We start from the raw sequence: 17,559 nt of genomic DNA on the forward strand, positions 1-17,559 counted from the left end.
CAGCGTGGTAAGAAAACTACTGAACAGGACGGCACCTGTGGCTCAGTGAGCAGGGCACTGGCCCCATATACTGAGGGTGGCGGGTTCAAACCCGGCCCCAGCTGAACTGCAACCAAAAAATAGCCGGGCGTTGTGGCGGGCGCCTGTAGTCCCAGCTGCTCGGGAGGCTGAGGCAAGAGAATCGCTTAAGCCCAGGAGTTGGAGGTTGCTGTGAGCTGTGTGAGGCCACGGCACTCTACCGAGGGCCATGAAGTGAGACTCTGTCTCTACAAAAAAAAAAAATAATAAAAAATAAAACTCCTGAACAGAGAATTCATCAGTCTCTTTTCATCTCTTCTATGAGGAGAACCACATCTGAGACACAAAGACAGCTACTCCACTGGTTGCAAAATAAGAAGCTGAAGACATGGAGAAGGCAGAGGTGATGACAAGAGTAAGCTAAAACTGCTGGGTATACTGACTGGAGTGCTAGAAACAGAGGAATAAAATCACCGTAACAGTGGAAAACTCTCGCCATAAGGAGACAACAGAATAATGCTAGAACTGCCCTAGAACCTGACCCACTTTCCAATCCCTAAATTATATACACTCCGGCCTGTGTGAAGCATGATTAGATGACAATACATTGGTTCCCGTGTGATTTCTGTGTTCCCAAGGGATTCTTGTTATCCCTATGACTTCAACCCACAACCACAATATTATTCTAGCTATACAGATTAGTTCTGTAGCCACGTGATGCTCTAACGTATCTGTTTATGTTCATACACTATTTTCTTCAGCTGGGAACAATTTCTTTCTTCTCCTGAACAAATGCCTCTTAGTCTACCAGTGCTTAATTGTCTTTTAAGACTGAGTCAAGTTTCTCTAAAGCAGCTTTCCCAAGTAGGTTAGAGACTCTTCCTTTACTCTACACTCAGTGTTACTGCACATTCTGTGTCCCCGGACTAGAATTTAAGTGAACTTTGTCCACCTTCGTATCCCCAGTCCTTAGCCCAGCCTTGGCACTAAGCATTTAATAAATACCATATATTTTTTTTTTCTCTTTTTGAAACAGAGTCTCACTCTGTGCCCTGGGATTGAGTGCTATGGTGTCATATTTTACAGCAACCCCGAACACTTGGGTTCAAGTGATCCTCTCGCCTCAGCTTCTTGAGTAGCTGGGACTACAGGTGCCTACCACAATGCCCAGTTAGTTTTTCCATTTTTAGTAAAGACAGAGTTCTCACTTTTGCTTAGGCTGGTCTTGAACACCTGAGGTCAGGGGATCTACCTGCTTCAGCCTCCCACAGTGCTAGGATTACAAGTGTGAGCCATTGTGCCCAACAAATGCCACTGTTTTTTTTTTTTGCTTGTTTTTTTGAGACAGAGTCTTACTTTGTCACCTTTGGTAGAGTGCTGTTGTGCCACAGCTCACAGCAACCTCAAACCCTTGGACTTAAGCTATTCTCTTGCCTCAGCCTCCCAAGTACCTGGGACTACAGGAGCCCACCACAATGCCTGGCTATTTTTAGAGACGAGGTCTCACTCTGGCTTAGGCTGCTCTTGAATTCCTGAGCTCAGGAGATCCATCCACCTCATCCTCCCAGAGTGCCAGGATTACAGGTGTGAGCCACCGTGCCTGCCCCAGATACCACTGTTTTTGTCAAAGCTCTCAGTTGCTAGATTCTTTGAGTAGCCAATCAATTTAATAGCCTTCCATTATCACCCCTCTTCCAACACATCCACTTGCAGCCTGCAGTACCTGAAGTGTGCCACAGTTTAGACAATTATTCCACAGATTTTACATGAGATTGCCTCAGTTCAGATAGTCCTTCTCATGCCCATTTCCCAGTCTCCTCCAAGAATGAAATCAGGGAGCCCAGAATTAAAAGTTTATTGTGCTGGTTCAAGGCAAGAGGGGATAAGAGCCTGGATTAAGGAGTATTGGTAAATTCTGGAGGTGGAATAGGCAGCAGGTGCTTGGTGAAGATCTGAATATAAGTAAGTGAGGAAGGCATATAAAGGATGACTCCTGGGTTTTTTGATTTGACCAACTTAATGATGTTTTCATTCAAAGAGACGGAATAATGGAGGAGAAGCAAGTCCCTCTACTCCCTGGCATCCATTTTACTTTCTGTCTCTATGAATTTGACTATTATGAGTAACCCATATAAGTGGAATTGTATATTATTAGTCCTTTTGTGACTGGCTTATTTCACTTAGCATGTCTTGAAGGTTCATCATGTTATAGTATGCGTCAGAATTTCCTTCCTTTTTAAGGAGAAATACTCTGTTGTACGTATATACACATTTTATTTACCCAGGTTGCTTTCTCCTTTTGACTTCTGTGAATAATACTGTTGTGAACATGGGTGACAAGTATCTGTTCGTCTATGCTTTTAGTTTTTTTGGTCTATATACTTAGAAGTAGAACTGCTAGATCATATGGTAATTAAATGTTTAATTTTTTGAGGAAGCCCACATTGTTTTCCATAGTGGTTAAAAGATTTTACACTCCCATCAGCAATACACAGGGTTTCAATTTCTCCACATTCTCCAAACACTTGTTATTTTCTGTCCTTTAAAAAAAAAAAACAGCCATCCTAACAGGTGTGAAGTGGTGTCTTGTGGTTTTGATTTGCATTTCTCTAATGATTAGTGAGTGATGTTGAGCATCTTTTCCTGTTTATTGGCCATCTGTATAACATCTTTGGAGAAATGTTTATTTAAGTTCTTTGCTCATTTTTGAATTGGGTTTCTTTATTGTTGTTGAGTTTATAATTGATTTTGTAAGATGGAACAGTTTCAGGAATATACCAGGTCTCTAAGGCATGAAAATAAATGTGTTACAGTGGTATGAAAATGCTAGGGACCTTGAGGAAAGAGGCAGAAGGAGGTGAAGATTTAAACAATTTTTTAAAAAAACTTTAAGTCCTTAGGGCGCCGGCCCCATATACCGAGGGTGGTGGGTTCAAACCCAGCCCCGGCCAAACTGCAACAATAACAACAAAAAAAATAGCCAGGAGTTGTGGTGGGCGCCTGTAGTCCCAGCTGCTGGGGAGGCTGAGGCAAGAGAATCACATAAGCCCAAAAGCTGGAGGTTGCTGTGAGCCGTGTGACGTCACGGCACTCTACCGAGGGCAGTAAAGTGAGACCCTGTCTCTACAAAAAAAGAAAACTACAGGGCGGTGCCTGTGGCTCAGTCGGTAAGGCGCCGGCCCCATATACCGAGGGTGGCCGGTTCAAACCCGGCCCCGGCCAAACTGCAACCAAAAAATAGCCAGGCGTTGTGGCGGGCGCCTGTAGTCCCAGCTACTCGGGAGGCTGAGGCAAGAGAATCGCTTAAGTCCAGGAGTTGGAGGTTGCTGTGAGCTGTGTGAGGCCACGGCACTCTGTAGAGGACCATAAAGTGAGACTCTGTCTCTAAAAAAAAAAGAAAAAAAAAAAGAAAACTACAGAAAAAAACTTTAAGTCTTACCTTTTATGGAAGAATAAAGAAAGAACTCTTAGGATTCTGAGTTTATTTTAGTATTGTAGTTTGGCAAAATTATGGGTTAAACATTGGTGGGTTTCCCTGTGAACCTAACCACTATATAAGAACACTACTTCTATAAAAAATACCCTGTCTTATAATCTTCCAATTTAAAGACTGTGTATAAGCTGATTATTATAAACTAAAATCTAAACTTTAAAAGTATGATTGTACTCATAGATTATAGAAATATTTATCCTATGATACTTTAAATTGGGAATTTAATATTCTAAAAATTAATTTGCACAAATCATTTGTGAGATACCATTATAATGTACGTAGTATAGAACAATAGAACCAATACATAGTTATAATCGATAGAAACATGAAAACAAAGCTGTTATCTACAGGTGTAGACAAGGCTTGAGGAAAAGTTAGGATTACATAGAAATCTGTGCTATTAACTGAAGCAGCTAGAAATAGTATTACTGATCATTGTAATAGTAATCCAAATAATTATACAAATTTAAAAAATTTTAAAGTAACCATTTTACCTAATCTGTTGATTATGTAAATACTAAATACTATGATTACTTGTAGAGAATGTACAGTGTAAAAACACTGAAAGTAACCCTAGAATACTTTAAAATAATGCCGTATTCATTCTAAAATATGTAAGTCAAATTATCAATCTACTACATATAATATAGGTTATTTATTTATTTAAACATACTGTTCTCTAAAAACAAAGCAATGTTTTCGTTAATCTAAAACTAAAGGTTGGCTTTCCATTTCTTGTCAGGATCTGTGTTGCTAACTGTGGAAAGAAAATCAGAGAGTAAAAATTTAACAACAGATAAGTAAACACACTGGATTTTAAGTTATCTTGTGCCTAGAAAAAGCACTCATTCTTAAAATAATTGTGTTGCTAAATACAGAGTTGGGTTTTTTTGTATACTTCAAAAGTAAGGCTTCTAAATGAAATTTAAGCTTTGGGACTCTTGATTTTAAGGATTAAACTTCTATAAAGACTATTAATTTGACAAATTAATGCCAGTAAATAATTACAGAATTACTGCTTGAATGTCTTTTGAGTTTACTACCTTTACTACTGCTCAAAAGCTTTTCCTGCTTTCAAATCTATCACATATAAAATTTTTTTGTAGTTTTGGGGTCTGGGAGAAGAAAGGTACCTTCCCACTACACACGCCTTTGATTGTCCTTCTGGTTGGTAAAGATCAGATCCCTGAGAGAGATTCTAAATCCCTTAGGAACTTACAATTTGTGGTCAGCTAGCCTTGTGCTACTGACCTTCCCAGTCTCTCTAACTTAAAGAGATGTTTAGGGAGCACTATGATGAGTTTTGTTTTTCCTGAAAGGAAACCGGTGCATCTGTGAAAATATTCTAAATGCTGGCAACAAAAGAATTAAAAGTTGAAAGTATACTCACATATTTTTCCTTCTTTTTCTAGCTTTTTCAAATGAAGTAAGAGATTATGTTTAGCCACTTTATGTAAATGTTCGGGAGTATCCTAAAAGAAACATGATGAAAGAAAAACACTTTTTTTATTAAAAACAAACAAACCCCACAATCTTTTCGAAACCTTTAAAGAAAAACAAAATGTAGGGCGGCGCCTGTGGCTCAGTCGGTAGGGCGCCGGCCCCATATACCGAGGGTGGTGGTTTCAAACCCGGCCCCGGCTGAACTGCAACCAAAAAATAGCCGAGCGTTGTGGCGGGCGCCTGTAGTCCCAGCTACTCCGGAGGCTGAGGCAAGAGAATCGCTTAAGCCCAGGAGTTGGAGGTTGCTGTGAGCTGTGTGAGGCCACAGCACTTTACCGAGGGCCATAAAGTGAGACTGTCTCTACAAAAAAAAAAAAAAAAAAAAAAAGAAAAACAAAATGTAACAAAAGAAGTTCAACTTAAACATATTTTAAATAGTAATAACCTAAACAATTTCTCTTCGTACACGGTTTGCTTTAGGTCACTGTATTTCTATACATATCACCGATAGATAAAATAGACTGTACGTGTCATAAAGACAGTAGCAGTGTCTGTTTGTTCACTACTAAATACCCAGTGTTTAGCATAACAGTACGTTAGAAAATCATTAATACTGATTTTTTAAAATATTTTCTCCAATTCTATGGGTTGTCTATTTGTTCTTTTGATTGTGTGTTTGGCTGTGCAGAAGAAACTCAATATTTTATGAATCAGTGAATGTAAAAATCCTTTTTAAGTTTTGAGGACAATACAGTTGGCCCTGTATTGGTTTACTGATTAAGTTATAAGACAGTATCTTTGCACATTTTTATATAAGTATATGTATTTTAACCTTTTAACTCAAACATTCTTTTTCCTTTACTTTTGCTATAACAGCAATGTAAGATCAACAATTGTTGCCTGAATGAGAAACAAAGCAGACATCTCTTTTCATTTTTTTTTTTTTAGAGACAGGGTCTGGCTCTGTTGCCCAGGCTGTACTGTAGTGTCCTGATCATAGCTCAGTGCAGCCTGGAACTCTTGGGATCAAGCAATCTCCCACCTCAGCCTCCCAAGTAGCTAGGACTATAGGGTCCTAGCTGGCTAGTCATACCTGGCTACCTTTTATTCTTTATATAAGGATTATATTATATTTCTGAAGTCAAGCTTCTTCACTTTCTCCATTTGTCAGCTCTTTTTTTTTTTTTGTAGAGACAGAGTCTCACTTTATGGCCCTCGGTAGAGTGCCGTGGCATCACACAGCTCACAGCAACCTCCAACTCCTGGGCTTAAGCAATTCTCTTGCCTCAGCCTCCCGAGCAGCTGGGACTACAGGCACCCGCCACAACGCCCGGCTATTTTTTTTTTTTTGTTGTTGTTGCAATTTGGCTGGGGCTGGGTTCGAACCTGCCACCCTCGGCATATGGGGCCGGCGCCCTACTCACTGAGCCGCAGGTGCCGCCAATGATTCCCAAATCTTAACTTCCAACACCAAAATTTGCCCGTAAGGTCCAGTACTAATGGGAGAGGATACCCGAGAAAGGTGAGGTCTAGGAGAACAGGTCTTCTCAAGGAAACCACAAGGATACACCTGCAGGGTCCTCTCCACGGTGACTCAGCTCTTGAGAATCTGTAAACTTAACTTCCCGGAACTTGGAAATTTCCAAGTTCTGTGAAATACTGTAGTTCTGTAGGGGCTGGAATAACATCTCCCACTTGATTTAAAACTGGCCAATGAGAAGAGTACCTGTGGGTTGGAACTGTTTGACTGTCAATAAAAAGGGAAAGACTAAGCCAGTCGGGGAGCGCTGCCATTTGGAATTCTTCTATGCCATAAGCTCCCAGCTGGTGAATAAAGCCCTTCCTCTTTTTTTTTGTAGAGACAGTCTCACTTTATGGCCCTCTGTAGAGTGCTGTGGCCTCACACAGCTCACAGCAACCTCCAACTCCTGGGCTTAAGCGATTCTCTTGCCTCAGCCTCCCGAGCAGCTGGGACCACAGGCACCCGCCCCGCCTGGCTAGTTTTTGGTTACGGTTTGGCTGGGGCCGGGTTTGAACCCACCACCCTCAGTATATGGGGCAGGCGCCCTACTGACTGAGCCACAGGCGCCGCCCAAGCCCTTCCTCTTACAAACGTGGTGTTTGGGTGCTCTTTCTCTCCATTGGGCTTCATCTTCCTGCAACACTATATGCTTACTTACTATATGCTATCTCTATCAGTGTTATCTTCTGGATCTTATTAGGTGGTTTCCCTGCCTAAGATCCTTGAGTGATCCTTCCCAGATTATTGGCCGAAGCCCAGTTTTTTAGCTAGCTGTCAGGGAGGGATTCCCAAGCTGTGATCAATTCTCTTCTCTTATTTCCTGGAACCCTTGTCCATCTACATATGCAACCTGTGTTTCAGTCATATATGGTTTTTTGCGGAGGGTGGGGGGGTTTCAAACAGACAAAGTGTGGAGAGCGGGCTGTGAGACTGGCAGGGCCCTCACAGCCTGGGGAATATTCAGAGAACGAACCCCAAACTGCTTCTCCATTCCCGAAACAGCCATATTCCTTTCTTCATGCTCCCTCTGCCAGAAGTCACACAGCTCTTTGTCCAGTTAACTATGCAGAGACCCTGGTGATCTTTGCCTTTCTACTTCTTGTAACATGTTAATGAAGTTGAGTAGAAACTAGTAAGTCACATAGTTCTTCCTTTGTTTGTCAACTATGCTGAGATCCTCGTGATCTGGCCCTTCTTACTTCTTCTCATATGTTAATGAAGTTTAGTAGAAACCATTAACATGATAATTTGTCTTTATTAAAGTCATTTATATTTTCCAATTGTACTGTAAGACCAAAATCACGTCTTTTGTTTATGCTATTTCCCCATATTGTCTATGCTACTTCCCCCTGGCCAACCCAGTACAGACACTATAAAATAAAGCTGATTTTGTGCTTTGGGGCTGGCTGTGGCCCTCAGCTCCGTCAGTCCTCTGGTCCCATCCTTTGTTTCCATGTCTTCTCTTGTGCTGAGTTTCCCTCATTCCCCACCAATTCCACTCTGGTCCACTCCCACTCACCGAGCTGGTTTGCGACAACAAAGCTCTTTTATTACTCTTAGTGTTTGAACAGAGTTTTCCTTCTGTCTACAACAACTTACTTCTACTCTGGTCTACAAAATGCTTTCTCCTTCTTTAGGATTCAATTCAATGACTAAGTTTCTGAAGGCTTTCCAGACAAGCTTTGTTATACTGCACCTTCAATAGGCAGCACTGATTTCTCTTTCTTTTTTTGCCCTGACATAGTATGTATAGGATTTGGAAAAATGTGGGTGTAGAGGAAAAATATAAGATTTGAGTATCTGACATCTGCTAGTTGTGTGTTCTTGGGAGTTATTTATACTTTTTGAGTTTCAGTTTTTCTACGTAATTGGAATAATACTATCTGTGTGTGGTAAAAATTCAAGGACTATATATCAAGCACTTAGTATAGTGTCTAGCATGTAGTAATGTGCTATATAAATGGAAACAATTATGATAAAGCCAGTATTACAAGTATCTATTGAATATATGTCTTCACTAAAATGAATCCTTGGGAGAAGGGATCTGTAGTCATCTTCGTATCTCTGAACCTAGTCCAGTGTGTGGCATGTAAAAGGCATTCAACAAACATTTGTTGAATAAATAAATCATTCTGTAATACTTAGTATCTAATGGCATTCCATAAACAACAGGTGCTTCACACACATGCATAGTGAAGACACTTCTGAATACACACTTCCGAATAGGTCACTGAACACTGCCCACCCCCCCACCAAACAATGCACTGAATAGACTTATAAATGCAGAATCAGGTTTTTAAAAACTTTTTGAGACACAGTTTCACTCTCTCAGCCTGAATAGAGTGCTGTGGCATTATGGCTCACAGCAACCTCAAGTAATTTTTTTTTTTTGTAGAGACAGTCTCACTGTACCGCCCTCGGGTAGAGTGCTGTGGCGTCACACGGCTCACAGCAACCTCTAACTCTTGGGCTTACGCGATTCTCTTGCCTCAGCCTCCCGAGCAGCTGGGACTACAGGCGCCCGCCACAACGCCCGGCTATTTTTTGGTTGCAGTTTGGCCGGGGCTGGGTTTGAACCCGCCACCCTTGGCATATGGGGCCGGCGCCCTACTCACTGAGCCACAGGCGCCGCCTCAAGTAATCTTCTTGTCTTAGCCTCCTGTGTAGCTGGGAATACAGGTGGGTGCCACCATACCCAACTAGTTTTTCTATTTTTAGTAGATACAAGGTCTTCCTCAGGCTGGTTTCGAACTCCTGAGCTCAAGCAATCCACCTGTCTCAGCCTTCCAGTGTGCTGAGATTATAAGGGTGAGCCACCCCACCCAGTCAGAATTTTTTTTTTTTGAGATAAGATCTTGTTCTGTTGCCTGGGCTAGAGTGTAGCAGCATCAAGCAACCTCAAAATGCTGGGCTCAAGTGATCCTCCTGTCTCAGCTTCCTGGGTAGCTGGGACTATAAGCATGTGCACGTGGCTGGCTAATTTTTAAAAGTTTTTTGTAGAGATGGGATCTTATAATGTTCTTCAAGCTGGTCTCAAATTCCTAGGCTCAAGTGATCTCCTGCCTCAGCCTCAAAGTGCTAAGATTACAGGAGCAAGTCACCCCACCTGGACAGAATCATCATTTTTTTTTTTTTTTGCAGTTTTTGGCAGGGGCTGGGTTTGAACCTGCCACCTCCAGTATATGGGGATAGCGCTCGACTCCTTTGAGCCACAGGTGCTACCCAGAATCATCATCATCTTTTTAAGCATGGGCAGTTTCCTGATGACTCACTGCTGAGGGTTATCAGAGTATTCTACTATCTATACATAGGTGAGGCGGAAAAGAACCCCAATATACCAGTGTATAGTCTATAGTTGCTATACTGTAGTAGTAGGAAGAAATGAACGATTTTATGATATTCAAATACTCATAAACTTTTTTGCCAATCATTTAGTATCTTTATTTTTTTATTTTTATTTTTTTTTGTAGAGACAGAGTCTCACTTTATGGCCCTTGGTAGAGTGCTGTGGCCTCACACAGCTCACAGCAACCTCCAACTCCTGGGCTTAAGCGATTCTCTTGCCTCAGCCTCCTGAGTAGCTGGGTATTTAGTATCTTTATAGATATTTTAACCATTCATTTCTCCCTTTTCAAACAAAGTAGAATGAACTGTTTCTTGATTAACTTTGGTCTGTGGGTCATTAAGGTCCTTTACTAACTGTAACTGACCCCAAGTTGCCTTTCCAAATTCATCTTTAGTTACAGTCTCCTGTATCTGATGCTTGTATAAGTTGTGGTAGTGAGCTTTTAAACTCCAGTAACCTTACTGCAAGGCCTATACATTCTCAACCTCTACGCTATACTGGCTATGGAGCAGACATCTAATAAACATTTGCTGAAAAACTGACTGCCACATAGTCGATTGAGTGTAAGGCTCTTTCCCTATATACTAAATTATTCTACTCATGTTCTTTGATATGCACTATTTTCTCCTTTTTCTCCACTGTTGGGCATTGCTGCTACTTCTTGCTGCCATTATACCAATATTTGTCTCTGACCAATTAACCCCTTCTTACTTGCTGCAGGCTAGGACACCAGATAATCAAGATGGCCACAATAATAAATAAAAAATTTAATCATCAGACTATCAGTAGCAATTTCTCCTACAGAGTAAAGTATGTAAAGTTAATGATGGTTCGTGATGGTTATTTTTGTTTTCTAATGCCAGTTTTTAGTATTAGTGTTCTATAAAGATTGGGACTGCTGGTCTCAAATCTAGACAAGTGGCATAACATAAGATGACAGATTTTTTATGATCTGGGATGTGGTAAATTTACCATTATTTATAGCCTATTAAATAGATTTTTCTAATAAATTCGTGGCTATATACTATACAAATAAATGAAAATTACCTTATAAATAATTTTTACAAGCTCCATTACTGTAAATGATTTTTCAAAGTTCTCACGAAACAATGTAAGAATTTGCTGTTCTCGGATATTTCTGTGAGAAATGTACTGTAGAATTTTAGCTTCGGCATTATTGATTACTGGGCCATGTCCTGTATTAAAATAATGATAAAAATTACTTCAACCAGATAAAAACTATTAAGTACAATGGAAGTGAACTCATTCTATTTAAAAATAATTCATTTGGTGTAGTGGTAAAGCACACTAAGTATACAAACATAAATTGTTTGGAAAGCTATACATGCATGAAAGATTTAAAATTACATACAATGCCCCTCAAATTATAAATTATAGCAAATAAAATTGATAGAAAATGTTAATGTTACATTAAAAATATAAAATCAAAATATAATAATAATGCATAGCAATAAAAATAGCAACCATAACAATAACAGGTAATATTTATGGAGTGCTTCCTATGTGTCAGGCCCTGATCTAAATGCTTAATATGTATTATTCTTACAGGAATCTCATGAGGTTGGTACTATTATTATTCTTGAAGAACAGAAATTGAGGCACAGAGAAGGTAAATAACCTGCACACAGTTATATAGCTAACTAGGGGTGGAGCTGGGATTCTGACTTTGGAGCTCTTATCCACTCTGTATTAAGCTCACTTACACAGACTAAAAAAGGGGAATGTAAAAAGGAGCTTCATGTGAGTGACCAATAGGAAAAATTCACAAGACCCATAACAGAACTTTAAAAATCTGTGTATAGGCTAGTGATTCAGAAATTTTGACAACCTTAACTAAGTTGCATTGAAATTTACTTCCTTTTCAAGACAATGCAAATTAATATATTACGTAAGTCTGTAAGGCGGATGTTTCAAATATCTGAGAACAAAATATGTAGAAGCAGGCTAATCTATTTATTACATACAGACTACAGGCTGTGGTTAGACACAGAATATCATTTATTAGCTGTGCGGCTACAAGGAAGTCTCTGAATCTCTCTGAGCCTGTTTCTTCAGCTGTGTGATGAGGAAACCACTATCTACTTTAAAGGGTTTTTATGAGGATGACAGTTGTAAAGGCCTCTGCACAATACCTGTCGGCTAGCAGGCTTTAATAATATGGTAGCTATGGCTACAGAGCATAATTTACATATAAACAAAGGCTGTGCTAATAAGCCAGTTCACTGCATTCCTGAAAGCAAACACTCCAAGGACCTCTACCAGGCAGCCTCTTATTAACCTACCTTCAATGTGAGTACGATGAATGCCTACTCCCGTCTTTTTAAAAATAGCTAGCAGTTTCCATTCCTTTTATGTCATGATACTAATCTAAATGCCCAGCTCCACTGTATATTTCTTACTTTCTCAGCAGTAGGAACTCAAGAGAATGAATGTAAGTGTACGAAAGCCAGTGTTGACAGATCTTTCCATGGCTATTTGGTTTAGAGCAAGTTAGAAGGAGTTAGAAAATTAAGTAACCTAGTCCTGTTTTCCTCCTGGGCCTTCTTATTGGGTCCTGTGTCTTCCTTAGCTTTTGAGATGGAGGGGAGATTCATACTGTAAAGCAGTATGGTGAGATCTGAGATATTAACAGGTTTCTTTTTCTGAAGAATGGAAATAAATATACCATTTTACAGTTGAAATGAAGCTATTGTTATTTGTTTTTTTAGACAGAGTCTTGTTCTGTTGCCCGGGCTAGAGTGCCATGGCCTTACTTCAGCTCACAGCAATCTCAAACGCCTAGGCTCAAGCAGTGTTCGTGCCTCAGCCTCTGTTGTAGCTGAGACAACAGGCATCTGTCCCAATACTTGGCTAATATTTCTATTTTTTAAGAAACAGATCTTGCTCTTGCTCAGGCTGGTCTCAAACTCCTGAGTTCAAAGCAATCCTCCTGCTTCTGGGCCAGAATGCCAGGATTACAGGTGTGAACATCCACATTTGATTGAAGCTATTATTCTTTCAATATAGTGAATTAAGAAACTAAAGCTCAGAGGTCAAATGTTACTCAAGGTTACACAGCTAAAATATAGTCTGCAGTAGAAATCAAGTTAACAAAAATGATGGCCATCTGTAGTATGAAAAAATTTTCCTGTTTCATGTAAGCTTACTTCCTTTGTTTAACAGTTCTATTAATAGCTGTGTTGAAAAATAACACTCATTGGGGCGGTGCCTGTGACTCAGTCGGTAGGGCGCTGGCCCCATATACTGAGGGTGGCGGGTTCAAACCCGGCCCTGGCTGAACTGCAACCAAAAAAAAAAAAAAAAATAGCTGGGCGTTGTGGCGGGCGCCTGTAGTTCCAGCTACTCGGGAGGCTGAGGCAAGAGAATCGCTTAAGCTCAGGAGTTGGAGGTTGCTGTGAGCTGTGTGATGCCACGGCACTCTACCGAGGGCCATAAAGTGAGACTCTGTCTCTACTAAAAAAAAAAAAAAAAAAAAAACGGAAAATAACACTCATATCTTCCTAAAAAGTTATCAATGTAACTCTTGGCCTTCTCTTTAACTGCATGGCTAGATAAGCTGTAGGAGTAGAATTTAAAGAAGTGGTTTACATGTATCTCTTCAAGGTTGAGTATACACAGAGACAAGCCAAAATCAATCTTCCTCATCATTTGACAAAAATGGCTTTCTAGACTTTAGAAAATTACCCACCTGGATATATAATATCAGCTTTAATTTTCAATAATTCTTTTAGGGAGTTCATATAATCATAGAGGTCTTCAAATACAGTTGTTCCTTCCCCTAGGATGCAATCTCCAGAAAAGAGAGCATTTTCCTCTTCTAAGAGGAGAGCCATATGATCATCAGTGTGCCCAGGTGTGTATATAACTCTGGTTGCAGGGGGAAAAAAAAGAAATAATAACAATTACATACTCTAGACTTAGGAAAAATTTTGGGAAATATATTATGCTCGATCTTTATTTTTGGACAAGACACAAATAAATGATGCCAATGAGTTATAATACAAAACTCCTTTTTTTCCCTCGTGTTCACTGAAAATTATCAGAAAGTTGTCCTCTTTAACTAAATGAAATTTCTTACTCTAAAGTGTAAATTTAATAATTTCCTACCCCCTTTCCTCTTTTAAAAATAGGCATTTATTACAACAAATGTGGAAAACACAAGATAAAAATCAACAATCTTGGGGGAGTTCTGGGAAGATGACCGACTGGTAGAAACCCTTATCAGAGGCTCCTGAGCAGAGGAAGAAAAACTGGACGGAATTGGACTCCATGAAGCCAAAGACGGGGAGCTGAGCCAAGAAAGAAGTTCAGCAAGCTGTAACTCCAAGAAAGAGCATTCAAGAAAACAAATTACAGGTACGAAGCCTATTGACTAGAGGACGGGAGACCCCTTCCCCAAGCAGGAGGCCTGCCTCAGGCTATCTGCCGGGAACAAAAGACTTCTCATTTTATTTTAGTAGAGACAGAGTCTCACTTTATTGCCCTTGGTGGAGTGCCATGGCATCACCCAGCTCACAGCAACCTTGAGTTCCTGGGCCTAGGCGATTCTCTTGCCTCAGCCTCCGAAGTACCTGGGATTACAGACGCCTGCCACAACACCCCTTTTGTTGCAGTTCGGCCGGGGCTGGGTTTGAACCCGCCACCCTTGGTCTATGGGCTGGCGCCCTACTCACTGAGCCACAGGCGCCACCCAAGACCTCTCATTTTATTTCTCTGGAGAGAGCTGCTAAACTCTAGGTCTCTTTCTTCAGGGAGGTCCCACTTAGGAACCTAGATATCATTCTGCCAGGCATAAAATTGAACAGATATTTTTCCTCATAAGTCCAAGCTCCCAGTCCATCCTTTCCCCCTCGCATGGTGGTCTGGGGTCCTGCCCCCTGCAGAGCATAGTGTTTGGTCTTGTCCTGAGAGACCTGGGCATAGTGTGGACCACCAACCATCAGGATGGAATCTGTGACTAACGGGGGAAGAAAGAGGGTGTGGGAAGAAAGGGACACTCGGCAGGAGGAGGAGCAGTCCCCTGATTATGACTATGCCTGGCCAGTGGTAGTGTTGACCCTCGGTTTGGGCTGTGTCTGGCAGGACAGAGTGCAGAACCCCCGGCTCTGAGGCACCCACAGCAGAGAGTGGTTGCCCCGTGTAGACTGAGTTTGGCAGACAGGGCTGGTCTCCAGCCCCTGCTGGGCCTGCGAGCAGAGGTTTGATAGGCATGAATTGGGACCTGAGAGCAAGGGCGTGGTCTCCTGATTCCAACAGAACCCTCGAGCAGTGGCTTTCTGGGTGTGAACCAAGACCTGAGGGCTAGGGCGTGGCCCACTGTCTCCAGCGGAGCTGGTGAGCAGAGGCTTACCAGGTGAGGACTGAGACCTGCAGGCGGAGGGTGGTGCCCTGACTCTAACAGAGCCTGTGAACAGAAGCTTGCCAGACAGTGGACTGAGATTGGCAGGTGGGGACATGGTCTCCTGACTCCAACTGGTCTGGCAAGCAGAGGCTAGCTGTGTGTGGACTGAGACTGGAGGGTGTGGCCTGGTGCCCTGACTCTAAAAGAGCCTGCAAACAGAGGCTTGTCAGGCAGTGGACTGAGACTGGCAAGGGTGGGGCGTGGTCCTGACTCCAACTGGTCTGGCAAGCAGAGGCTAGCTGTGTGAGAACTGAGACCGGTAGGCGGGGGCATTGTCCCTGGCTCTAGGTGGGCCTGTGAGCAGAGAAGCAGACAGCAGTGTGGACTGAGTCTGGCGGGTGGGAGTGTGGATCCCTGCCTCCAATTGTGCTTTGAGTCCCTTTGCTTTGAATTGTCCTTGAATCCCTCTCTGTTGGGCAGGGTTTGCACTGCCAGAAACAATTTGGTTGGAACCCGAGTCTGGGGCTGTCCACTCAGGGACATTCTGAGGTTGACCTTCGAAGTTATGTAGTGGAAAAGAACCGAAAGGTGGGAGCTGGGCACTGCAGCTGTTTGTATCTCTTCACGGTCGAGATTTATTTATTTATTTATTTATTTTTTGTAGAGACAGAGTCTCACTTTATGGCCCTCGGTAGAGTGCCATGGCCTCACACAGCTCATAGCAACCTCCAACTCCTGGCCTCCCGAGTAGCTGGGACTATAGGCACCCGCCACAACGCCCGGCTATTTTTTTGTTGCAGTTTGGCTGGGGCCGGGTTTGAACCTGCCACCCTCGGTATATGGGGCCGGCACCTTACTGACTGAGCCACAGGCGCCGCCCCACGGTCGAGATTTGTATCTAAGAGTGTGGTTTCTTAGCATAGGGTAGAGGTTGGCTGATCTCAAAACAGAGCTAGCCTGCGCTATCTCACGAAGTAGGTCCTCATAGTCTCTGGCCAAAACTCTGAAAGGGGCCTTTGTAAAGTTGTAGGAGATAAACCACAATTATAAAGCCTAGAGCTTTGGTAAGGGGCTATCTCTACTACCTGGGAACCCCAATTCAATCTCACCCTACCAGTTCTAATAACCAAACAGTGGAAAATAAACATGGTGCGGACCCAACAGAAGAACTCTGGCAACATGAATAACCAGAATAGATCAAACCCCCTCCCCCAAGATATTACAAAGGAGATACAACTGAAGATGCCCTGCATTGGACAAATGGCAGCAATGTCAGAAATCAAATTCAGAATATACATTGCAAATAAGACAAATAGAATGGAAGAAAAGATGGAAAGTGAATTCCAAAGAGTAGTTCTAAAGTTGTCTCAAGAAATTAATGAATTCAAAGCCCAAGTCACCAAAGATATGGACATAATAACAAAAGAACAGCAGAGCTTAAGGAAACAAAAAAGCTGAGGAGCTCCAAAATAGTAGAATCCCTCAGTAATAGTTGACCAGGCAGAAGAAAGGATCTCTGAAACTGAAGACAAAGCTTTTGAACATTCCCAAATACTCAAAGAGGCAGACAAATGGAGAGCAAAAACTGATCATTCACTGAGAGAGTTGTGGGATCACACCAAAAGATCAAACATTTGTCTTATAGGAATTCCTGAAGAAGAGGTTGTTCCTAAAGGTGCAGATGCTCTACTCCAAGAGATTTTGGAGAATTTCCCAAACATTGCAAGAGATACGGAACTTCAGATAGCAGACAGTTTCATTACCCCAGCAAGACTCAATCCAAATAAAGCATCTCCTAGACACATTGTGATTAACCTTGCCAAAGTTAAGATGAAGGAGAAAATTCTGCAAGCAGCCAGATGTAAGAAAAGCATTGCCTACATACCCCTTGATTGCACTAATGTACACAGCTATGATTCAACAATAAAAAAAAAAAAAAGAAAAGCATTGCCTACATAGGGAGAAATATCAGAATAACTGCAAATCTCTCAGCCAAAACATTTCAAGCCAGAAGAAGATGGTCATTGACCTTCAGTCTCCTAAAACAAAACAACTTCCAGCCCAGGATCCTCTATCCAGCTAAACTGAGTTTCATTTGTGATGGAGAAATCAAATACTTTAATGACAGACATGTTGAAGAAATTTGCCATAACTAAACCAGCTATCCAGGATAGTCTCAGACCCATCCTCCACAATGAGCAGTGCAATGCTCTACCTCCAAAGTAAATTCATCTAGAAATTTTTTGAACAAAACCCAATTTCCATAGTGGTGAAAGGATTAAAATTGTCCACTGGACATCTGAAAATCCTGACACCCAAAATACAACCAGTCTTATCAATTCTCTCAATTAATGTGAATGGTTTAAATTGTTCTC

The 17,559-nt window shown here is 41.6% G+C and overlaps 1 protein-coding gene across 1 annotated transcript in view; it reads right to left on the reverse strand.

Moving 5' to 3' along the window:
• Positions 1-4,151: 4,151 nt before the first annotated feature.
• The window catches only part of LACTB2 (lactamase beta 2), a 40,918-nt gene continuing 27,510 nt past the window's right edge, over positions 4,152-17,559 (reverse strand). The window contains exons 4-7 of the mRNA XM_053558989.1: positions 13,532-13,710; positions 10,870-11,018; positions 4,902-4,983; positions 4,152-4,268 (exon numbers count right to left, since the gene is read on the reverse strand). Of these exons, the coding sequence (XP_053414964.1) occupies positions 4,225-4,268; positions 4,902-4,983; positions 10,870-11,018; positions 13,532-13,710 (454 nt within the window). The 3' untranslated portion in view covers positions 4,152-4,224. The remainder of the gene's footprint in view (positions 4,269-4,901; positions 4,984-10,869; positions 11,019-13,531; positions 13,711-17,559) is intronic.

Source organism: Nycticebus coucang, chromosome 13, assembly GCF_027406575.1.
Source record: "Nycticebus coucang isolate mNycCou1 chromosome 13, mNycCou1.pri, whole genome shotgun sequence".
Lineage (NCBI taxonomy): Eukaryota > Metazoa > Chordata > Mammalia > Primates > Lorisidae > Nycticebus > Nycticebus coucang.